A 26,774-nucleotide genomic window follows, 5' to 3' on the forward strand; every position below is an offset into this window, starting at 1 on the left:
CTGCTGGACATGTCCGTGATGTAGAGGAAATAAGAACAAAACAGGGACAGCTTTTCAATAATTCAAGCTCGCACCATAAGAAGAAGCTTAAACAAATGTCTTTGTTAATGACAGATTCATATGAGTATGACAGATGACAGAGCCTATATTATTTCTACTTTTGGCCACTATGAGCGCTGCGATAGATTTCATTACCCCCATCTAGTACTTCGCCAATACCTAATTCATAGGATTATGATGATGATGATGTCCTCCAAACTTGATTATTACACTGAGATCAAACCTGACTCACGTCTTAAATCGAGTTTAGTTCGACATGTTTCGGGTTGATTAGTAGCCCTTCCTTCCGGAGCATGGCGTATGCTCCGGAAGGAAGGGCGGCTGCTACAAAACGCACCAACAACATCCCTCTGTAAAGGTATGTGGTGAAGTTAGGTGTGTGAACGTACACTCACGTGTGAGATACTCGTATTTTTGCACGATTCACTGTGGCAGATAATAATACAGGTGACTGTACCGTACTATGTATGTACCCTAGGGTTGAATGAAATCAGAACCAATGAATATTTTTATGTATCTGCTCTTCAAAAACACATTTTAACAAAAAAATCCTATGTTTTCTGACATTTGGGGGTGGAGTTTAGTCCGTAGGCCTTTGGTGAGCAATTCCCAGTTAAGTCGGGCATGTTGCCAAGACCGGCTTGGCAGTATAGGTACATTAAGTGTTCTCGACCTCCCTCGAAAAAAAAAACTCCTAAGCTACTTTTGAGTTTGAATATGGTATCGCATGATTACGAGCCACAAATCAATATAAAATCCCAACACCGTCGCATCCCAGTTTCATTCATTAACCTAACGAGCCGACTTTAGGTAGACTAGTGAACTAACGTAATTATTTTGAGGCCCCTCAGAGCGGGCGCGATGCGACGGTAATTAAACTCTAATGAAATATGCTATAACAGGGTCAGCTCTAAAATAATAAATAACATTCTGCGTCTTTGTCATCATTATTTAAGCCCCGTCGGGAAACGTTTCTTTGGAGACATTTTGCGTGAATTTAGTGAATTTTACGGCTCAATTTGTCACAATTGTTTAAGTATTGGACCGAGGATGGAAGCCTTTTGAAACTGTGGGTAGTGTAACGATGTTTTCAAACTTTTTTTAAGAGCGTTTATCCCTGCTGAGCTGGCAACGTAGCATTTTTCTCGATTATTTCATAAAAATTGAATGAAAATTAAAAATGTGGTCTGATAGAACTGTTGTGTTCGTGTAGTAATAATTATTCGTGATAGACTTTTATATTCTTTAAAACGAATAAATCCTTAATCGAGAAAAACTAACAAAAATGAAACGTTGCCAGCTCAGCAGGTAAATCACCTAAATACTAATAAACTACTAACTACTAATAAACCTAAAACTCTTAACCCACAACACGCAGAAAACGCCCATCGTAGCGATCAAACGGATGAACAAATTTTGGTGGGTTTTTTACGTGAAAGCGAGTTTGCTTGCGGTAGTTTTATCTATGTTATATTTCATTAAAATTCGGTTCAGCCATTTTTGAGATATTGAAATTTGAAATGGCAATGTAAGTAGGGACTTTTAACTTTTCTAAGTTGGTTAAGTTAGGTTATTATCTAGCACCATTACTGTAAATACGTACTGAGTTACGTAGTTCGTTAAGTACGGCTTTCGATGGAGACCTAAACACTGAGCAAGTAGGTACAAACAAAGTGAAAACAAGTTTGAGTACAAAACTTTCGAAAGGGATCACTTCGTGTACTTGTTTACTGATGATGAGAACTATATATATACCTAAATTAACTCTTCATAGTAAATTCAGGTGTCAATTTACGTAGGTCATTATCAATGAATTACAACCTAAAAGGTTACTTCATTGGCCTTGATCCGGTCATATTAGACCATCAAAATGCCAAGAAGGAGCGAGAAGCGTATGTAAAGCGTCTCTACCCCTGACATATTGCTAGTATTTGTTAGTCGGCAAAAAAGATAGCGAAAGGAGCGCACAAAGATACGGCTCCGATGCCTACGTTACTTCAAAGGCAATAGACATGAAGATAAAGTCAGCATATACACGAGAATATGCTCACTTTAATACGTTTTTCAAGAGAAAATAACGATACTTTACGTACATTGAAATATGTGTAAAAACAGCTTACTATTATAGTCTCTACTATAGTTTTTAACATACATATATGTGTGTTCCATAAAAATGTCTTACTATTTTGTATTTAATGAAATAAATCCCCGTAACTCGCGTCTTAACCGGTGCACAACTAACTACCCACGTTTTCATCGTCATTTTTGCTATTACCGGTTTTGCGCCGTTATTAGTTTCGTCGAGCAGCGTTTTGCAGCGGCCATCGAGTCGCGTATTCTTTGAGAAAGGGCTACGAATCAGTCCGAAACACGTCCAGCTAAACTCGATTTAAGACGTGAGTTATCCGGGTTTATTTCATTCAAAATGAGTGAGTCTCACGGTAGTTTCATATTCAAAACTATTTTGGTGAACTAAAAGAATTTCTTTGCTGAACCGCGACTTTTTTAATTCTTATATAAATCTCTTCTTTTATTAATTCTTTTAGTTCATTGATATGGACCTCCGGAAAGTAACGCCTGATTCAATAAATTAACTATTTTGGCTCAAAATATAAGTACAGTCCTATGACAGACGGATGGGCAAACGGCATGGAGACCCTTCAGCATACTTTGGGTATGGAACACAAAAATCTATCTCCGTCATGGTACAAACGTACAAAGAGAAATTTGTACCAATAGATTGATCAAATACTTAGTTGATATTGCAATACAATACAATACAATACAATAACTCTTTATTGCACACCAACACAGTAAGCAATATAGAAAACACAGGTATATACATAGAGATTTTCTAAGGTAAGCAATAGGCGGCCTTATCGCTTCAGAGCGATTGTTTGTAGAGGCAAAAATGTTCGATAAAAGTATACATACATGACTATATTTTATTATATTCTTTACGCATCATAGAGATACATTATAAAAATGTGTTTTTTTAAATATCCACGGGTCAGAGGGATAGCAATTTTTCTATTTCACCTCACTCTTCCAAGGCAGTTTTATATAATTTTAAGCAAATCAAGTCATTTAAATATTCGGTTAATATCCCGTAACAGAGGCGCGGACGGATATTTATAACAGTAAAACGCAAGTCACCCAGCTCAAAGCACAATATGAACATTTTTTAAAAGATCCATAAATATAATCCAGTCTTCATAAATCTTCGTGAGAAAGCTTTGGTAAAAGCTAACGTTTGCATCCGCTTGATATTCAATGTTACGGGTAATCTTTGAAACTTTGCTGGGCGTAGTTAAACTACAAATCTGACTAATTAGCAAAAGGATCTGCTAATGACAGCACTAATTGTGGATGCAAGCACTTTGCTTGAGTTTAGTCGATCTCTCTACGGACGAGACGCGGCGAAGGTTTCGCTTAACACTTTAGGTGCTTACAGTTGCTTAACATCTTAAAAGGGCATAAGTAATTTGAAAGGTTGTTATCCTATAAACATAGGGTAGGGTACAATGTGTTTTTTATTTTATTTTCGTTAACTACGACTGACAAACAGATGAGATGGTACAAATTACCAGGTACCTACAAGAAAAACTAAATAATTCTAAAAGAAAAAGTTGAAGTACTCTTTACTATATAAAATTCTGTCACATAAATTACTTAAATTTGACTTGCAAAATTTGTACCAAAAGCAAAATAATGTTTAATAAAAGCTTGTAATGACCATTGCCTATAAACCCTAATTTTCCAATTTTGCATTTTGTCAAATACATAATGCAGATACCTATATAATTTAATTTATGTTTTCTTCAACGAGTTCTACTTCAGTGTAATTAAGTAAAATAATTCTTAACGAAAAAAACCTTAAAAAAATACAAAAATCGCTTCTCATAAATATTTCAGATACGATTTCCAAGACTAATATGAAAAGGACGAAATTCTGCAGATTTTGCCGATGGTAACGATATGGGTATTGTTATTGCGTGGGCCCTTATTGCCAACCTGGGTGGAAACTTAAAGCCCTCGACCCTTTATTATCATAAGAGATTACTTGAGATAACTCAGGGAACTTCTCTCGGCTATAAAGTAAGGATCGTTTTAAATTATGTAAACTTAGTTAGTGGGAAAATACTGCGCCAAAGCATTGGTGAAAATGTTTCAGACTGTTTCAAATAGATAAGGAAAGGTTTTTAACCCCTGACACAAAAGGGATGTTAAAAGTTATACACACCTTTTGAAAACTATAATCAAGTAAGTAAATAAAAGCAACCTTGAGTAATGTGTCTTTGGCTTTGGCCCTCAAGGCGACTCAACCTAAAAAAAAAGTTTGACGCCAATATCTGTCGGTAGCATTGTAGCTCTTAAACGGATGGACTGATGTCGATGCGGTTTTTAGGGTTCTGTAGTCAACTACGAACCCTTATAGTTTCGCCATATTGTCAGTGCGTCTGTCTGTCTGTCCACAGCTAAGCTCAGCGACCGTTAGTACAAGAAAGCTGCAATTTGGCATGAATATACATATCAGTCACGTCGACAAAGTGGTAAAATAAATCCATCCCAGCCTATATACGTCACTTCTGGCACAGGCCTCCTCTCATAACAAGAGGGCTTGGGCCATAGTTACGAGTGCGGATTGGGAACTTCACACGCACCATTGAATTGCTTCGAGGTTTCCTCACGATGTTTTCCTTCACCGCAAAGCTCGTGGTAAAATAAATAAAAAAACATAAAAATATTTTTTATGGTACCCATAGACGTAAAGTGGGGGGTGATTATTTTTCTCCACTAACCCTATTGTGTGGGGTACCTATCGTTGGATAGGTCTTCAGGTTGCCAAGACGATTTTTCGACTCAGTAATCTGTTTGTGAAATATTCAACTTTAAAGCGCAAATTTTCAATAAAATCGAGCGTCCTCCCCTCTAAAATCTGAACAGTTAGGTGTTTTTTTTTTAATTCAGGATGGTAGTAAGTATTTTTTACATGAAAGCTCCTTGCGCTGGTTCTTAGCTATGTTTGATAAAAATCGCTTTAGCTGACTTTAAAATGAAAATGCCGAGGGGTTTCAGATTTTTTTGGTCAGGTTTAATACAGTATATTTCAATGTAAAAAAATCCGTGGTTCTTACCCCGGGCTCGCACCTTTGAGTTATAACAATAATTATATGTGCAAAATTCTATTTTTAGTATTACCATGAGATCTTTGATACAAGAAAACATCGCGAGGAAACATACATATGCCTGCGAAACAATTTTGTGGTGGGTACGAAGTTCCCAATTAGCACTGAGCTCACGTGGTAACTACAGCCCAAGCCTTCTTGTTCTGAGAAGAGGCCTCGCAGTGTCATAATAAATTGAACTTGTGCGAATGTTCGTCTTTCGTGGCACTTCCATGGGAATTTTGTATTATCCAGGGATTTTAATTCAACTGCCAAATCTAATGCTTTATGCGAGAAAACCCAAAAGTACAGGCTAACCAATTATGTTTTTCCATTAGTATCAATTACTCAGTCAGTCGCTTCGCTATCAGTTCCAATATCCATTGAATTTTCTTCGTATGTACAAGCTATCCGCGTTAAAACTGAGTTAGTTCTTTAGCCGAACACAACGATTTTGTTTCTTTTTACTTTGGCAGTAGTTAAATTAGTACAGAAATGAAACGTAAACATACCTACCCGACTCTGTGAAATTGAATTTTACAAACGTCTCTGAGTGGTACAATCACCAGCATTAATATCTGCCACAGCAGAACGTGCAAAAATATCTAACACGTCCTTCGGGCTCTAGAAATAGAGTCTTATCAGATATGTATGCACATTTCGTTGTGTCAGATATTGGTGTTGGTGATTGTATCAGGGTGACACCTTTTCATAATCAATTTCGCTATGATTTCTTTGGAATGTCAGTATGACATCAGTAGCACAAAAGTTCCACCATGGTACGACGATTCAGTTTCCTCGATTGCACGTCCCACTGCTGAGCACAGGCTTAAAATAAGAAAGCTTGGGCCGTAGTACCCACGCAGGTCAAAGCGGATTAGGAACTCCACAAAGAAGTACATATGTATATGCGGATTTTATCACGATGTTTTGAATTCCCTTCGGCCGCGTACGTAACCGGAGTTTCGTAACCAGTTGCTGAAGAAAACTTTTTCGGTCTTGTTCGAAACCGGTTGCGAACGAAAACTATTTTGTTCTTATGCGAAACCAGTTACGTACGAACACTTTGTTCTTGCACGAAACTAGGATTAGTGATTGACTTCTGGTTTTTTACTGAAGCGTTTTTTTTTTCAATCAGAATCGACACAGACGGTGTTGTCGAAGCTCCGCTCAGGAGCTCCTACTTTTGTGTAGTTTTTGCTCTTCGAGCCGATGTAAACTTAAAATAACCTAAACCTACCTATATGTTTCTGTGTCAATTAAAATTGGGAAAAAACGCGATTGTGAAATCATTAGGATTGTATACTTACATATTGAAATTTGTAAATGAGTTTCAAAAGAAGATTCTATATTCTTTATGGGAAACCAGTTTAGAAAACAGAATTATTTTTCTTCATTCGAAACCAGGTTTCCGAAAAAGTAAAATAATTCAGTTTTCAAAACTGTTTTCGATCCTTTGGTTTCCAAAGTGGCCGAAGGGTTTGATGAATTTAGTTTTAATTTTGCACATTAATTCCTGAAAACTCAAAGGCGCAGTCCGGATTCAAACCCACGATTCTCAGCATTAGAGGCCATAAGGTCCAAATACTTGACTACTATTCGTATAGTACTAGTAGTAGCATCAACAAAACAGTACAGTCAGCAAAAAGCTCGAAACTTTTAACATAAACTTATTTTCAACTTGTCTCCCAAATTTTACATACATTCATCAGCTGCGATAGTTAGTTCCAAATCGTTTAATTTATTAACATGTACTCGTGTTTTCTGTGAGCAAAAGTTCGCACATGGGTGGCAATAAAACTTTTGCTTTTACGGTGGTGTTAACACCGTATCATGCCTAACTTCATACTTAACTATTGCGCGCAATTACGTTAAGTATCTCGGAAATTTAATGCGTTACTTAGGAAACACCAATAGTGAAGTTTGTGCGCGCGAGCAAAGTAAGCTTTTAAGTTTAATATTATTCTTTTATCTGACAAACATGATTATGCTCTGTGTTTGCAATAACCATAATTGTCAAAATTTAAAGGGTACCCAGCGAAACAAAAAGGTACTAAGGGTATATTTAGACTGGTAGAGAAAAAAAATACGTTTGTCAATTGCGTTTGTTTGTTTATTTATGTACAATAAAGAGTTTAAATGAAATGAAAATGAAATGATTGCATATATACAACTAAAGAAGACAATCCGAAAATCACTGACGCGTAAAAATTAACTTTGTTTTTAATGGAAGAAGTATTCATATTTTAGCTTGTTTTTTAATTAGTATGAAATCTGGAGAGCGGAAGTTCGGCTCACACTTGGCTGTTTTTCCTTGCATTCGAATGCAATTCGAAGTATTCAATAATAAGTATTTTCTACTTTATTATGGCTACTTACATATAGATAATCGACTATAAAGCCATACTTGTGGCTTTAAAATTGAAATGTGTGTATAACACAAAACATAATACTAAACAAACATGTACGAGTAGTAGGTACGGAGCGTTCATAATAATCGCTTGTGATGTGAATTCATGTGATTTTTATGCGAAGCAATTTTACGCCTGAAGTTACGCAGTCACCACAAAATGGGTACCCACATTTTCCGATTTCATTTACAAAATGGAAGTGCTCATATATTCACGCGTACGATGCAAGAAAAGGAAAAACTATGACGCGATAAATAAATAGATAACTTCAGTAAACGAAGATTCAATTGAAATCCAAAAGTTCTAATAAAATAAAGAAAATATGTAGGTACATAAGTACAGTCGAGGTCAAAAATATCTTTACATTTTAGTACCTTGTCGCTGTCGGTGCCGACTGCCGACATAGCTGGAAAAATATGCAAGTTGAAGTGGCAAGGGCGGGCCACATCGCTCGAAGAACAGATAACCGTTGGGGGAGAAAAGTCTTTGAGTGGCGACCACGAACCGGAAGACGAAGCGTTGGCAGGCCTCCCACCTAGTGAACTGACGACATCGTGAGAGTTGCGGGAAACCGGATGCAAGTGGCGAGTTGTCGTTCATTGTGGCGTTCTAAGGGGGAGGCCTTTGTTCAGCAATGGACGCCTTCCGGCTGATGATGATGATGATGATGATGATGCCCTTGTCGCTGTAGTAAGCCTTATGACATATTTATACAAAATTACAAATATGAAGTGACAGTGACTGGTAGTAAACTGTAAAGATATCTTTGAGCTCGACTGTACAAGTTGTTCTGTGTTTCATCAGTAAAGTTGATGAAACGTACTCAACCTTATCACAATATAAGAACCACAAAAATATGTTTTTTTTATTTGTTTGTTATTTTTTAAGCCCTGGCGCAAAACGTGGTGTGTTATTTATAAGTTAGATGTATCTGTCAGTCTGTTTGTAGAAAGATTTAAATCAGAAGCTAGTTTAATCAAAATGGCTCCTAGTTAGATTTTAATAAAATGGGTCTGTCGTTTGTGAGACATATTTGAACTTTGCAATGAATGTGGAGGGATTTTTCAACTTTTTAAGTTGTTTTGTACGATATTGTTAGAATTGGTGTGTTTGTAGCTGGGAGGTATTTTATCTAACAGAATGACGATAAACTGGGTTTGATTCTCGGCTTAGCTCAGAATTTCAGTTATTTTTAACCTTTTATTGTTTGAGAAAAAGAAAAGGAAGAATCGTTAGTCAAACGGTGTCTCTCTGGCAAGAATTAGTTTCAAACTGTGAACATTTCTATTATTCTAATGAGTGACCTCGTTCCTTAACTTTACTAGTCCACATCGAAAATACAAACTGAAACATAGATGCACAGAAAAACCAGAAAAAGAGACCAGCGCTGCTTAAGTGACTAAATAAGAAACAAACAAGCTGAGATATGGTGCATAGGAATTCGTGTCTGTACTCCTGTCCAATGGTGGTGTAGCGGTATAGCACGCAACACGGAATGCTTCTCACCTGGGTTCGATTCCCATCGCTGGTCTCTTTTTCTGGTTTTTCTGTGCACCTATGTTTCAGTTTGTATTTTCGATGTGGATTTTACGGGATGACCGTAAAAGTAACAAAATTTGAAGTTGAAATAAAAAATAGAAAAAGACCCCAAAAACCAATCTTACTAGTCCACCTCAACCCAATATTTACCCATGGTACTAAACAAGCACCCTTTGTATCGCTATACATAAAGTAACTCTGTATTTTTAATGGCTTCCACTGAAAGAGGTCTGATTATTTTGATCAAATTCACCCGGGCACTCTGAACGAAAACCATCTAATGTTTCTAGTTTGAAGGGTCTTTGATGCTAAGGTTCTTTAATGTTAACTGTTTTTCTAATGGGTAAACACAATATGTTTTTTGCTTGGTTTATTTGAAGCTTTCAAATCATTTATGATTTGCCTTTAGCTTAGTTACACTTAACCAGTGGCCCACCAAGCTTCTACATATATGTGGCCCAATAGGTATTTATTTATTAAGGAACACCAACAGATAATACATCATACAAAAACGTAAATATCAAGTAAAAGACATTCCAGGTAGATGTTTATCTACTTAATTATAGGTAACCACAACTAATTCTGAGTCATCAAACTTGTAAAGAAGAAAAAAAAAATAGGTACTCATGCTATAATAAATTATAAATTAACACAAAATTTAAATAAAAAGTAAAAAACAGAAATAAAATTATACAATAATAAGCAAAAGAAAAAACACAATTGATTGAAAATTACAACAACTAAATAAACAAGTTAATTCAAAATTTTGTATCATCAGAAACCCGCCAGATCCTGTAGGATCTCAAAACTTTACTCTTAAAATTCAAGTGACTGTCATGAAGCATATCCACCCCCAAGGAGCTCGGAAGATGGTTCTACAGATGGAACATTCTTGATAGAGCAGAGTTGTGACCCAAATTAGTTCTATTGAAACAATCCCTGAACAGTATGTAGACACCCGGGCGTGGCAATCTAGAGGGCACAGTAATCCTAACCCTGCTAGGTAAAAAGGGGTCATGTGAGCCATGATTTCTATAGGCTGGGTCTAGGTCGACTAGACTGTCTTGATTACACCACGACTAAAAGCCTAGGTTAGTTACTATTTAGTCAGGCGTCTATTTATACATACCTATTTTAGGGTTGCACCCCTACAAAGTGTCTGGCAATGAAGGAAGTGATTTATAATATCATTCCGAACAATATGAAAATGTGTTTTTTAATGGTATGTCAAATTTGAGGTATATACATAGTATAGTTTGTTTGTTTGTTTGTTTATACTCTTTATTGTACAAAAAGGAAAAACAAAAAGGTTACATAAATAAAAGTTGTGTTAAGTACAAAGGTATAGTTGGGATAATTCTTACCTGCGTTAGAACTAGATAAAACTTTCAGCCTTTATACTATAACAAAAGTCTGGCTGTCATAGGATCTTGGTCTATAATGAGAGTCGGTGAAATTACAGACACGAGACAAGTGTGGTATTTCTTATTTAGCCTTCTAGGGTGTTTACGAATGGTAAATCGTTGTTTTGATTTCCACGTCGGATTTCCTCGTAAAAGCTTGCAACGTCATTCGCGTAAACGTATTTTTTTTCTACCGTCAAAATTATTTCAGCCTCGTTTGTTATGCTATTTAAAAAAAGAACTAAATATTTAATTAATGCAAACATCACCCTTTGTTCCCGATTGTCAGAAGCAACCATTTCCGGAAAATAACTTTGTAATTTTTTGTTAATAAAGAAAATGTAATGTTTTCAGGTATTTATGCTAAAAAACTATATTTACTTCTTTGGGATACAATTTCTAGAAGAATGGATAAATTTCAATGGGATATAAACACTATAGTTTTTTTAGATTTAACACGTTAATTTTAGCTATCACTAATGGTATAAAATCCCGCGTGTAATCCCAATCTTCTAATATGTAAAATTCTCGTGTCACAGTGTTTGTAACAAAACTCCTCCGAAACGGCTTGACCGATTTTTAGGGTTCCGGAGTCAAAATGGCAAAAACGGAACCCTTATAGTTTCGCCATGTCTGTCTGTCTGTCTGTCCGTCCGCGGCTTTGCTCAAGGACTATCAATGCTAGAAAGCTGTAATTTTGCACGGATATAATATGTAAACTATGACGACAAAAATTGTAAATTTAAAAAAACATTTTTTTAGGGTACCTCCCATAGAGTGGGGGTGGTTTTTTCTTCATCTAATCCTATATTATGGGGTGTCGTTGGATAGGTCTTTTAAAACCATTGGAGGCTTGCTAAGACGATTTTTCGATTCAGTGATATGTTTGCGAAATATTCAACTTTCAAATGCAAATTATCATAAAATCGAGCGCCCGCTTCCTCTAAAATCTAAACCGATGGGTGGAAATTAAAAAAAAAAATCAGGATGGTAGTAAGTATATCAATCTTACAAGGAAAACTTTAACGGCTAAGTTTGCTTGAGAATTATTTGTAGTTTAAGGGTAAATAGCAGCCTAAGGTATAATATGTACCTAAACTTGGAAGATTCCATATAAAATACGAAATCCTTAGAAAAATATTTCAAATATTTTTTTCGTTATGGCCACGGAACCCTATTTTGGGCATGTCCGACACGCTCTTGGCCGGTTTTTTCGTTTGAGGCACAAAACCCTAAAAAGTAAATCTAAGTCTACAATGTAAGCCAATTACAATGACAAAAATCTACGTTGGTCATTGCATTTACAGTCAAACAAGATTTACGATTCAACTTAATTGAAAGCATTTCGAGATACGTTTCACAAAACTGGTTTTCTCGATTTTGTAATTCCGCTTCCATCCGTGCAATGCATATTATAATGAACGTAGGAAACAAAACAAAGACAACTCAATAACGACCAGAGGCTGAGAGGCTGAGAGGGGGGGCCCTCTAAAATCTAAACCGGTGGGTGGAAACATTTAAAAAAAATCAGGATGGTAGTAAGTATATCAAACTTTCAATGAAAACTATAACGGCTAAGTTTGCTTAAGAATTATTAGTAGTTTAAGAGTAAATAGCAGCCAAATATTTATAAAATATACCTAAACTTGGAACATTCCGTATAAATTAAGAAATATTTAGAAAAATATACTTAATTTTTTCGTAATGGCTACGGAACCCTATTTCGGGCGTATCCAACACGCTCTTGGCCGGTTTTTCATGATTATTTTTGTGTCTATTCGGTACATCTGAGAATAAGACGTAAACTATTTTTCATACTTCTTCGCGGACGGAGTCGCGGGCAACAACTAGTAATATTATAAATGTAATAGTTTGTAAGTCTGTTTGTTTGTTTGTTACTTCATCACGTTTAAACCGCCGAACCAATTCAGATGAAATTCGGTATACAGATAGAGATAGATAGATAGTTTGAGTCCCGGGAAAGGACATAGGATAGTTTTTATCCCGGAAAATTACATAATTCCCGCGGGATAGCGTTAACCGTATTCTATGCGGACGGAGTAGTAAACGGCTAGTAATAACTATTAACGAAAACCAAAACGTTTATTCAGTAAGTATATCGCATAGAGCTTTTTGATAAGTCACTTTTTTATTGTTCTGAAAGACCATCATCACCACAAAGAATGCGCCGCAAAAAATTGCCAGAAAGTATTTTTTTAAACAAAAGATTTCTCTATTGTAACGTCCCCCACGCTATACAAGGTATTTATTAACAAATACAATACAAAGTAAATTAGAAATATATGTATATAGACGACATTATTACTCTGCCTTGCTTATCCGCAAACCATACGTGCAAAGCAGCTACGCCTGTGCGCTACGTGTGTTTTCATGCGGATACCCGGCCTCTTCCATATCCACTTGTGATTGGTACAGGGTGTCATTTTGAACATGATCCGATATTAGTGTTTTTACCTCAGTTAATGTTGGACAATATAGTGCATTAACTCATTTGTCGAAATTATTCCGATAAAATTTGCGGCTAGCATTAACTGAACTAGAAACATTAATTTTAATTTTATTATTTACCAATCCCGTTACGCTGGTATAGGTATGGAGCCGAAACTTGGCCGCTCCCGCAGAAGGTCATAAACAGCTGCAAGTCACGCAAAGGGCGATGGAGCGGGCGATGTTGGGCATATCTCTCTCTCCAAGACTGATTCCGAAATACGGAGATCCGAAGACGAACAAGGCTCTCATATGCCGCAGGAGCAGGAGTCATGGAAGATGGGGGAAGGCTGTGGTGGAGTGGAGACCAGAACCGGGCGGAGAAACGTTGGTAGACAGGAGTACCCAAATACTCCGAAATATACAATTCCGAATTTGCTAATTCCGATTTTCAAAACCCGATTCTCACAATTCCTAAGAAATATAATTCCGATTACTTATTTTTTCGAATTTCAAAATTACGATTTTGTTATATCCGATTTTTAAAACTCCGAGAAATGAATAACACGAAATGTTATTGACCCGAAGTACAGTATTCCGATTTTCAAATTTCCGAAATGACATCGCTAATTCGAAAATATGACATTCGGCAAAATAAATTTCGTGGTTTTAATAATTGGAATATATTTCTTAGGAATTGTGAGAATCGGGGTTTTGAAAATCGGAATTAGCAAATTCGGAATTGTATATTTCGGAGTATTTGGGTACGGAGTAGGTGGACCGACGACCTGGTCAAAGAAGCTGGAAGGAGAGCACTGGACCGAGATGAGTGGCGAGTACACTCAGCATTGGGTGGCTATGGGCTGAAGAAGAGAGAAGACCAATCCCAAGTCTCAAGCCCAATTCGCTTCGCACTAATCCCGCCAGGTGACTACGGCCCAAGCCCTTTCATTCTGATGATGATGATTATGTACCCTATCAGGATATGTACCTACAGTCGACTTCATAAATAAATAAATATCATGAGACACTTGACACCAATTGACCTAGTCCCAAACTAAGCAAAGCTTGTGCTATGGATACTAGGCAACGGATAAACATACATAAATAGATAAATACATACTTAAATACATATTAAACATTCAACACCCGAGAATAAACATTCGTATTATTCATACAAATATCTGCCCCGGCCGGGATTCGAACCCGGGACCTCCAGCGTCGTAGTCAAGTTCTCTAACCACTTGGCCATCCGGTCGTCAAGATGCTAAATAAACTTGTGAGCAAAAAATGTTATCAAAAATATCTGAACACGCTTCTATGCCGTTAACATTATAGTCGTGTTCAAATATTTTGATCAAATTTTTGCTCACAAGTTTATGAACTCTACTATACCACGCGCATTGTGCATGCAACCTACCTACCTGAATGAATACAATTTACAATATAATGCAAATAAATAAAATGAAAATTTAGCTTTCAAACAAACCTCGCACCATTTAACGCCGTGTTACACCGTTTAAATAGAATTTACACATTAAAACACAAGCTTAATCACAGTATAGCGGAATATCGGTGGTCGGTACGGTCGGCAGCCTCCGCTGGCTTGCGGTCGCGACCCATTTGTAATACAAAATAATGTACAAACGTACAAAATGCATACTTTTTGGGGTTCCATCGCCCCAAAAGGAATTCTTATAGTTTCACCTTGTGCGTCGGCTTAGCTTACAGACTTATTAGACTAGAAATATTTCAATAGGGAATATTACTGCAATTACTTGCAGTCATAGTATAGTGCAGCACTAGCACAAAACCGTTAACAGTTTTTTGAGTATCTGAAACGTCCGTAGCATGCTATAATATTATACTAGATGAAAACCCGGCTTTGCTCGGATAAAATGTAGACTCATAATAATATGTTTGAAAACATTTTTTTGCCAGTGTAAAGACTGTCGTAGTTATCGAAAAATCTGACGTATATTCCCAGCCTTAATATTATCACAAACGTACTTTCACAGCTAACCTACTTACGTATCGGTATTTCACCAGTAGATATTTCCCCTAAATCTTATTTGCCCAAATAATTATGATATCTCTGTCTCATAATCAAAGAAATTAGACCTAAAGGGCCCCATATACGGTACGATTCGTCTGTACGATCGATCTGATAAGAGGTCACAATGGAGAACGAAATGCAAACCTGTGACACCTGTGACACGTGATGACGTGACACAACGCCACTTTGATGTGATGACTTTGACATGTTTACTTCGCAACGCCATTACTTAGTAATTAATTCAAGTTTATATTGAAAATACTCGATAATCCGATTTTTCCGCCTACAATTGTCGACTCGGATTGACTAATTTTTTACGCACTTCAATTTGATGTGCATTTCGTTCGAGTCTACCGTAGACCAGTACGAAATTATTAATATAGATAGATTATTTCAATTATTTTTTTGAAAATATAGCTCTATCGTTACTATCGATGTAAATATAATATTAATATGTTACTAATACTCTTGTAAGCTAACTCTACTCAACTAGGTAGCAAGAATAAAACGTTACTTCAAATCAAAACTTATAATTAAACTAATGAGGTAATAGGTACAATATAAAGTTAAGTGGCTTCCACGACGAGTACGGGCAAAATGTGTCTCAGTCGCCTGAGCTCGGTTTCTTAAAGACTTGGGTCTTCCCCCGCCGAAGTGACGTCAGCCAATGCAGGTAGCCAGTGACCCGTTGATAAAGTTCTCACGTCCGCCGCGGGTGGCAGCACTGGACCCACAGTGCGTTAGTTGACTCGCAAAACTGACACTCTTTACTGCCCGGAAGTAGTGGCGCCAACACTCTTTGGTCATGATCCGACATGGCATCAAAATACATTTATAGAGAACTGACGCTGTCATGGAAGTTTGCGCTAGTGTCGCCCCCTACGCAGAGCTTTGTCTAATATTATTATTATGCCCTATTACGCGGACAAAGCGGAAAGTAAAATTTTTAGGGTACTTCCCCTGCACGAAAAGTAGGGATAATCATTTTTCATCTATCTCATTGTGTTGGATATTGTTGACCAGCTTTCAAAAATATTTTTTTCGATTTCGGGATCCGTTTGCGAAATATTAAGCTTTCATTTACTTCTTTTTTTCAGCTACATTGTTGGATTGAAAAAAAAATGTGTATCAAAAGTGTAACAAAATGAAAGGAAAAATCACAGCATATGTAACAGCATAGCAGCAGCATAATAATATGTGCAGTAGTACGCTTTACATATTAATGAGTAAAACTAAATGTTACAATATTTCCCACATATTATTGTTATTTATTACATACGGAACCCGACACACGGCGCATGATCCGACACGCACTTGACCGGTTTTTGCTTTGTTAATTATACGCTTCGAGTTTGTTTAAGGTACTGAGTTTGTTTAATTATTAATTGGTTTCGAAGGACGGTAGTAAAGTTACAATTTTATTAATTGGGTTCGGGGGACTTTGTGAAACATGATGCTCTCTGATTATCGTTCTTATTCAAAGAGTTATTTATCAATAGAGTTTTAAATAAAGATTATCCAATACTAGAACACATTACGGATTTGTCACTTACAACATAATATGAAGGGTCCACGGAAAGAACATGTCTAGTCACTTTTTTTCAAAATGAGATTTTAATGCCAAAATGTAGAGCTCAAAAAGAACTATGACTTACCATTGAATTAAATAATCTGAAAACAATATAAAATATATTTTTTTCACTTTTGAATAAATGGTAACCATAGTAATTGTTTGTGATGAATAACTTTCAAACCGCTATAACTCAAAAAGTTGCTAAGGTGACTAGACACGTTCTTTCCGTGGACCCTTCTTATATTAGCGCTGGTTTTGACAATAGTTTTTCTTTTGTTCCTAAATAAGAAAGGCGGTATATGGGGGAGGCCTATGTCTAACAGTGGTCGTCCTACGGCTGATGTTTATGACGATAATGATGAAAATAATAATCACAATTTACTTTCCTTTTTATAAAAAGTGAGTTTTTGACTTATGACACGTAATGACTAAACAGTTATTATCAAATATCGATCAAAATATCTGCTTGACCTTAGGTCAGCAATCAAAGTGCAACAACGACTGCATTGGTTTAGCGATTTTCTTAAAACTAATTGTAAGACAATTCCATTCTATCAGTTAATTAATCTATGTGCGTTTATGCAGAATTTAACAGGCATTTTCAATATTTTTTTACCAAATTTACAATTAAAAATATTAAGGCTCCAATCAATAAAGAATGTCTGTGCTTTTCTCATTTAAATAAAAATAAAATAAATATCATGGGACACTTGACACCAATTGACCTAGTCCGAAACTAAGCAAAGCTTGTACTATGGATACTAGGCAACGGATAAACATACTTATATAGATAAATACATACTTAAATAGATATTAAACATCCAAGACCCGAGAACAAACATTCGTGTTATTCACACAAATATCTGCCTCGGCCGGGAATCGAACCCGGGACCTCAAGCTTCGTAGTAAGGTTCTCCAACCACTTGGCCATCCACGTCTTGTGTATTTAAATGCAAACCTCCATGATATGTATATGCAGCAGTGAATATTACTTTTTTATTACAGTGACTTGTGCTGCCGACTGTATCCTGATTAATAATGTAAACCTCATTATGAATACCAATTTAAGCTTGGAATCGTTAATACTTACTCGCTGTAGCGACAACGCAAATTTTATCATTGAATAATTACAGTTTAATTTAATAATTTCGTTAACACTTTGAACACAAATATATGTTCAGATTTTTTTTTGAGTATTTTTATGGCAATTAAATTTTATGGAGCGTTAAGAATAAGTAAAAACTCACCAATAAATCGACTGGCGCTCTTTGCCATAGTTTCATTAACTTGGCAGCAGACGGCAATAGAGACAAAACTTAAAAAAATCCATGGTAAGGTTTGTTGATCATCGCTCTACCCTTGTCCGAACTTAACGCCAAAATTCTAACCGGCCAGCATTTTCCCGACCATTCCGATACACTGTCTCACTCATTTACGATAAAAAGTGGGATGTCACTTTGAGACCGTGCCAATGCCAGTCTTAGAGGTCGAGTGCTCTCAACGACATATGAGGGCCGACTGGAGCGGCGAGAAACCTACCCACCTACCTAAACCCGGAGAGAAATGGACCGGCTGCGCAGTAAGTACAGACTTAGCTGAATTTATGTTTCGAATTTTTTCAACAGCGGTGATACAGGAATTCTCCTTTATTCAGCCAGTACGAAATTCCTACTTTGAATTAAATTGAATATTTGAAAGTACTTGTATGAGTTGTACCCTTTGTTAGCTTGGGGCGCAGAGAAAATAGGCGGGGCCTTTGAAATGTGAAACAATGACAGATATAAGGTTTTTTTTTTACTATTTTACAAAATGTTCAGGTCTTTCTGTTTGTGAGTGTTATTATTATGTAACGTCTGGGTGAAATAATGACGCAAGCGGTACGGGCCTTAATGTAATGTTTACGAATCATTTCACATAATTAAGACCATTTATTTGAGACTGTGTAGTCACAGTCGATTTTCTCGACTCACATACCGTTTCGTCGAATAAACTTAAAATTACGGACCGAGAATCCTTACCAATGTCTTAGACACGCTTAGTTTTGGACGTAATATCTTTCTTTTGCTTGTCGTGTACCTTAATTTATTTCTATTTAGTTTTGCATGGCTGCTGAATTTAACCAGAGTGCACTCTAATCCAGTTTGCACCCCAACTTCGATAAGGTGGTAGGTAGTACAGCTACAGCAGGTTCAAGTTCGTATCGTACCGTCGCTCTCGTTCTCGTATTAAATAGTATAAGTGTCAGAGGGACCGCACGACACAAACTTCGAGTTTCGAGTTTCGTAGTAGCCCTGCTGGCTTAATGCTATTTGTAGAGATTTAAATTATTTGTATTGCATTTTTTTCTTGAAAATGTTTTTGGATAAAAAAAAAGAAAAAATCTTTATTTGTAAACAAAACAATGCTACACATACACCAAATACAGTACATACAAACTAAACAAACTAACACAAGTTTTAACTTGCACTGCGACTCCACAAACACACAAAACAACGCTTTATTTTCTTTAAGTACATTTAAGTAAATAGGTAGGTAGGTAGGTAGGCGATAATAATTATATTTATAATTTTTTAATGTCCATGTTTCTTTCTAGTACGCTTAGGTACGTATTGTATTAAATAAATTAAGATAGTTTTTTGAACTGATTTTTTGCATCTGTTTACACAACTCATCATAGTCCTAGTCCACTACTAGACTAGGCCTCTCCTAATGAGTGGCATTGCGCCCTGTCCACGGCTAGGTGCATCCAGAACACAACTATTCAAGATTCATCATCATCATCATCGCAGCCGTAGGATGTCCACTGTTGGACATTAAGACCTCTCCTATAGACCTCCAGTTGCTTCGGTTGGCAGCGGCTTGCATCCACCGTGAACCCGCGGCCTTAACCAGGTCATCCGTCCATCTCGTTGGTGGACGTCATAGGTAATCTGTGTATGCTGCGCTTGCTTACAGAAAGTAATCAATTCTGAATATCACAACTCAAAATCTTAGTGCCTATACTATGTGCGTATAATAGTGCGTGTATAATATACCACTTTTTTCAAAAGATCCGAAAAATCCAAATTTCTCGAAAATGGTGAGATGTTTTTTTTTATTCTAATGGATGGCAAACGAGCAAGTGGGTCTCCTGATGGTTAGAGATCACCACCGCCCATAGACGCCTGCAACACCAGGGGATTGCAGATGCGGTGCTAACCTAGAGGCCTAAGATGGGATACCTCAAGTGCCAGTAATTTCACCGGCTGTCTTACTCTCCATGTCGAAACATAACAATGCAAGCACTGCTGCTTCACAACAGGATTAGCGAGCAAGATAGTATTTGGTAGATACTTGCCCACTTATCTTGCCTTGTAGTTTGTCTTACTACTTACGTGACATCCTGTATAATATTTGTAATACTAAAAAAATAACAAAAGTAAAAACCATCCCTTATTTTAGATAGGTACAAAAGGAAAGCAAAGAAAAATACGATGCATCAGACCAACGCCCGCCGACCAGTATTCAGCATGATTCGATTTTACGGAACAAAAAATATTCAGTCGAACGAATTGAAACACCGGAGACGTTATTGAAGTTCCAAAAGACGTTCCAGTTATGCTACATTCCACATACCACACATTTCATCTCGCCAAACTGTCGGAAATGACATTTCTGTCGTGAAACGCCGCAGAAGTTCAAAGCAATACCGACCAGGGACTAAATCGTGACCCTAAATTTTGTTTCGAACAATTGTAACTTGCAAAGCCTTCTGAAAATTCTTAATGTTGTTGAGAAGAAAGTATCACTCAGCGTATGAATATTTAAGTGACATGCTTCTAATCAGCAGGTAAAATGTATCTTTAGACTTGTTTGAATTAACATTTTTTTTATTTCCTGGCCATTTTTACTGGAACGTCTTTTTCCTAGTAGGTAAGTATCTTTTCATTTTGTTGACTAACAAGTTTAATTTTTTCATTTCTCTAAGAGGAAGCAGACCTGAGTATTTGATACTAATTTTAGCTCGATAGGTACTTCCATGTGTTCCTGAGAAAAACAGTCTTGACAGACAGATGTACGGACGGACAGATGTATATAAATAGGGGTACGGAACCCTAAAAAGGATTTATTTCTTAAAAGTTGGTGTTCTGGAGAAACATTAAAAGTGAAAAAAACGCGCATTTTCCTAACACACAATTTATTAAACGGAACTGGTAAGAAAACACTTTCTGAACGTATCAAAGAGACTCCCCGATGTCGCGATCACACAAAAGTAGCAAATTGAGTTAACAAGGGTCTGGTTCTACCAGGGTTGCCAGAGCAGATTTTACCTCTTGATTTGGGAAATTATTGAAATTAGGGTGGATTTCAAAAATTGGACACTGTTAAACGATACTTAGCTCGCCATACAAAAAATATAACAAACAAATTTACCAACTCAAAAAAAAGCATGAAATTTATTTTCTACCAGTTTGTTGTCGGTGCCTCAGTACGAGCCATGAGTGGACTTATAGTCATCTATCTCATCCATATTCTCGTACTATGCATTTGGTTTCTGTCACTCCTGCTGGTTTGTACTGAGGCACCGATTTCAAACGAGTAGAAAATAGTCTTCATGTTTTTTTGAGTTGGTTAAATTTTTGTTAGGGCAGAAGTACCGTTTGTGGCCACTGTACCGTTTATGGCCATTTATTGTTCAAATATATACGAGTATACGTTTGAAATAAATTTATAATAATAAAACATTACAAAGTTTATTAATTTCAGTATAAACTTTTGAAAACTTACTAAAAAAATATTGTTTTATTGTACTACAACCAGTGACTACAACTTTTTATATATTAGATACTTCAAATGGCAACTGGCCAAAAACGGTCTTAAGGTGGCCAAAACTGGTACTTCTACTCTATATATATACTGATATATATATATTATATATATATATATATATATATTTGCTTTTAGTGTCAGTAACTAATATAGTTACAATAGCTTAATAGCAACTGCTCGTCACCTTTTACTAAATATTGCTTTTTCCGTTGCAGAGACGTCAATTATCGAAGAGTGTTTCTGGTGCTTCACTTTCCGTTCCACTTTACCATAATAATGCATTGCGAGGAATGTAAAATTGCTTACCTACTCTGTTCAAGTAATAGAATCCAATTCGTGAAATACTTGCTATTGAGTAGCTCTGGTGGCCAACTGTGGTTTTCTTCATTAGATCCATTTCACCGAAGGGTGATTTCCAAGAGCAATTTCACAGTCACTTAAGTGCTTAAATACGACAACAATTTTCTGAGTAAAATTTTGGTTCCATTTCATCCATTGTCTCGGTTTGTGCCGTATTCTAACTTTGATTGAAACGCTTACGAGAATAGTCGAACCATAGTATGTCCATTTTTTGAAGTTGGTAACCCTAGTTTTAGTCAATGTACGAGCCAAGGCTAGTTCTAAGCTAAAATCGTGTCACGCTTCAACATAACTTAGGATCTACTGTTAGGATAGAATTTATGGTAAAGGTCATGGTCTAAATCCTTAGTGAACCCATCCTGAAGTTTATTAGTGTTTGGATTTGGTTTGTCTTTTGTTACAGCTGATTTAAGTAACATTTTTGTACTTTTGAAAAAGCCGTGACAGCCCTAATAGTATGACCAGAATTTTTTCAGAAAGAAAACATCGTGAGGAAATCTGCAAACTCATAAAAAGAGTTCAATGGTGCGTGTGAAGGTGACAATCCCACTGGCTCCGCGTTGCAGTAAGCACTCTCAATTTGAGGGGAGACCTTTACACTCATCGCTGAACTGTTTCGCAAGTGTGTGTGTGTGTGTGTGCGTGTGTGTGCACGCGCGCTATTAATAAAAAATGCATAGCTAATTGCACATAGTGCAAATTGCACAATACTACGCTCCCTTTTGCACAAGTTTTACACAAATGCTTTTGTGCTCCATAGTCAGTAAAAACGACGTTGCTTCAAGATAAACGAACCAGGCCCGATGTTATTTACTCTTCAAGAATTGGACTAATATTGATCTTTCTGCATCAGGTCTAGGTCAGATTTATATCGATTTCAATTACACGCCATACGAAAACGAAATGATAATAATAATAATGAAATGATAAAATAATGTAGTTATTATAAGGTGCGATCTTTTCGTAATAAATTTCGCTGTGATTTCTTTGACAGATGTATGAAATGTCAACAGGACATCAATAGCGCAAAGGTTCTATACTGGTAGGCGATTCGGTTTCTTTGACTTTACATTATAATTGCCTTTTATACTTACGTAAAAAAAAACATGGACAGCAGTCCAAGGTGAGAATAAGAAAAGATCGAGTTTTTATTTAATTTATTTAACCTAAAAGCAAACATGCATTTAGTATTACTCGCCAAACTGTGGTCAAATTGTTGGTGTGAACACTTTCTCCTTCGTGAACCGGAACCCTAATTTACACAGAAAAGTATCTATGGAACTGTAATCCGTAATAACCTGGAAACTGACCCAAATGTCAAGGGGCGTGACACACGAGCTTGACACAAAGTGAGTTATGTGTGACACAGCACTGGTTCTAATTTTGTTTAGCGTTCGCAAAGAGGAAATGCCTCTGAAAGTTTTGTTAGTTACGGTTGGAGTTGCGATCGGCGGTTTGACCTCTTTACCTACAAACTTGAAAAAGGGAAAAGCTATGCATAGCTAGATAGGTTTGTTAGCAGATTAGTAGAACTTTAATAAAATAAAAATTAAATAGGCTGCATGCCCCAGGTAATTTTATATTGCATGCGGACAAAGACTGAAAAAAAAAAGATTTGCAAACAGTAACAAAAAAAAATGTTGCTTGTAACCTAACTTGAGTGACTGCAAAATTGGCCTACTAGTAGCTAAAAGTTAGGTGTTGTCTTACAAAATCAGTTTTGCAATATTAGTTTTATTTTGGTTCCTAATTAGTAAATTTTGGTTAAACGTCAAGTAGCCAAACCAGTTCAGCTATCCTTTTTTTTTCAGTGAAATTTTCCGTATATGTACGTAGAATTTATTTACGAATTTTACGATTCAATTTTGCCAGAATTTTAAGGAGAGTTTGATATCCCAAAGTTATATTATCTCTTCTCTATCATCTAATGAAGTCTATCTACAAATCCAACTAATGAGTACCAAAGAATCATAGTCAAAGTTAGTTTTATGTATAACTGCTTTTTTTCTGAGATAAGACAGATTAAATATGAGGACGTATTCAAAACTTACATTATTTTGCTCTCACACATTTGACAATATTTGTCGTTCACTTCAATATACTCTTATCGCCAGTTTACTCCTCATTTGTACCATCTACCTCAACACAATATTTCTGCCGCATGTTAAACAATCCTAGCAAAAGGTTAAGACTGTATACCACCAAAATGTGTTCGGGGAGATAAATCTATCCAAATTACAAAGGTTCTCCGTGAAAAGGGCGGCGAGGCCTGCACGCAACCACGAATACGTCGTATATTGCGTGCGACGCGGGACCTCGGCGGAATACCTATGTAGAAAATAAATACGGCTAGGTTTGTGCAGGTTTTCTCACGATGTTTTCCTTCACCGTAGCTCGTGGTAAATTTCAAATGTAATTCCGCACATGATTTCTAAAACTCAGAGGTGCGAGCCGGGGTTTGAACCCACGATCCTCTGCTTGAGAGGCCATAGGTCAAACGCTCACCACCACGGCTTCCACTCGGCCACCACGGCTTATCGATATCCCTGAGGATCTATACATTTTCCGGGATAAAAAACTATGCTCTGTCCCGGGACTCAAACTACTTATCTGTTTACCGAATTTCATTTACATCGGTTCAGCGGTTTCGACGTGAAAGGTAACAAACAAACAAGCAGACTTTCACATTTATAAATATATAATAACCAGTGGAATGGAACAAGATAGGTCAACTGACCCTAGTTCACCAAAGTGACCATTGTCAGTAACATAATGTCGAGTGAAATCTATTTAATGAACTAAAATAATTTCCTTGCTCACCCGCGACCTTACGATAGCTTAAGCTTATGCAAAATATGCGTGTTCATGCAGTTCCTCCACCTCCACACTGTAAGAACACACACAAATCACACAAACCCATCTGTCACCAGCACCACACTACACTGACGCGTTTCGAACTCAACCAGAGCTCATCCTCAGAGTGACACAACCGTACATCATGCTACCAGTTGTTAGACTAACGAACCACAACCACCGTTTTAACTTGTCACTGTAACTCCCCAAGTACCCACATACGTTTTATGAAACAAAACAAAACTACCCACAAATTATTAATATCTTTTTTAAACCGTCCTTCAAAACTACCTTGATTTTTATTTATTTACTGTCAAGGCATGTTTTATTAACTACCAGGCATGTTTTATTTTGTTTTGTTTTATTTTATGTTTTATTTTGTTTGGTAGTTAATAAAACGTCTTGGTGGCTGACCAGACCGATGCGAGAGCGACGCATGTTTGTCCACAGTCCTGACAAGAGAAACGTCGGGAGACCTTTGTTCAGATTTAAAAACTGCGCTAAGCGAGACATGGCCGCCTTCAAAATTGACCACCTTGACTGGGAAAAGTTGGCGGAGAAACGCACAGATTGGCGCGGACGTGTATTGGAGGGTCGCAAGTATTGCGATGAAGCCTGGCTCAAGGAACTTGCTGACAAGAGACAGAAACGATACCAAGGCGGTTCTGCACCAACATCCGCAGACCGTCCCTCTCGCTCTCGTTTCTAGGTTAAATAGTATAAGTGTCAGAGGGACCGCACGACACAAACTTAGAGTTTCGAGTTTCGTAGTAGCCCTGCTGTCAGCGTGATGAAATATGTATACTCGTAGGGCCCTGGTGTCATCCACTTAAATACAGCTCCGTGACGTCTGTTTTGTGGGCAAATTCTGTAAGCTCAGTGTTAACGTCATGTGTAGCAGTTTTGAACTATTTATATCTACCGTCTTAGGGAAGTTCTGGTCTACGGAATTCCTTACAAAAGGAAGCTCAAACGTTTGAAACTTAGGACCACCTTTTTAACAGTTAGCACAGAATGTAAAATAACCTCATCTTTCTTACCCTACTAATGAATATCAAACAATGATAAAACTGACGTAAATTGTCATAAACTTCTAAGGCATCATTTTGCTAATTATATACTTACACAGCGCAAAATATTAAATGAAGCCAGCGTCGAGACTATATAGTCCTTTGAAATTTTGTCTTTGGTCTAAAAGGTTGTAGCTTTGAAATTCAACGAGTTTCATTTTGTTATAATAATGCTGAGAGCTTAAAATGTTGTTTCCATCCTTCCATAGGCTTATGCCCAGCCAAAATTATCCACGCTTTCTCTGTTCATTACGTGGCTGCGATGCTCGCTACACAGTGGTTGCGTGGCACTATACGCAATGAATAGAGAAACAGTCGCCGTGCCGTCAGTCGCGCGTGGTTTTTTAGTGCTTTTTTTTAATAATTTTCTTTTCTCTGCAGCGCCTGTGTTAATAAGGAATACGCCTGAACGCTTTCTGAATATCTTTCCAGGTTACTAGAAGTAAACTTGCATGGTAAATGACCTTTGACCAAATAAAAGATACTTATAGAGTTCTTCTGCAAACAGCAAATTGTAATCCGTGTCAAACAAGGTGTAGTCAACAAAACTGCACCTCATTGCTTGTAGGCTTATGGTTACACGTTCACAAGTTCGTCCAGCAAACTAGTTAAGATACACCGGTACACGGTCTATTTTATACTTCAAAAAACGAGGCTAAATAAATATCTAAATACTCCTTTCTTTCTTCTTCCTTTTTTTCTCAAAGACCCGGCAACGCATCCCTAACTTAACTGATGTTATGGGTGTCCATGGGCGGCGGTGACTGCTTTCCATCAGGTGACCAACCTACTCATTAACCCTTATCATTAAAAATAAATACTTAAACTGATCAGCGATTCACCTTGCCTCACCAGATAGTGTGCAGATGAGATCAAAGATGCAATTCCTTGGGTCAGTAACAGTCAACGTATTCACTCTTCTGGTAGAGATGGTGCGTATTTACGTTACCAGGTTTTGATACCAGGTATTTCCTTGCAAGTATAATACTAACCCGATATACTTGCAAGAACTTGAAAGTATTTT

General features: G+C 36.9%; 1 protein-coding gene across 3 annotated transcripts in view; it reads right to left on the bottom strand.

Moving 5' to 3' along the window:
- Positions 1-26,774, bottom strand: part of Sol1 — a 165,160-nt gene that overhangs the window by 36,934 nt on the left and 101,452 nt on the right. Inside the window, exon 1 of one of the 3 annotated variants that reach the window (XM_074096154.1) lies at positions 17,906-18,094. The exons of the other annotated variants lie outside the window; for them this stretch is intronic. Coding sequence (XP_073952255.1) covers positions 17,906-17,933 — 28 coding nt within the window. The 5' untranslated portion in view covers positions 17,934-18,094. Of the gene's footprint in view, positions 1-17,905; positions 18,095-26,774 lie in introns of those variants that run through there. 3 annotated transcript variants of the gene reach the window in all.

The sequence above is a fragment of the Choristoneura fumiferana genome, chromosome 13 (assembly GCF_025370935.1).
Source record: "Choristoneura fumiferana chromosome 13, NRCan_CFum_1, whole genome shotgun sequence".
Taxonomy (NCBI): Eukaryota; Metazoa; Arthropoda; class Insecta; order Lepidoptera; family Tortricidae; genus Choristoneura; species Choristoneura fumiferana.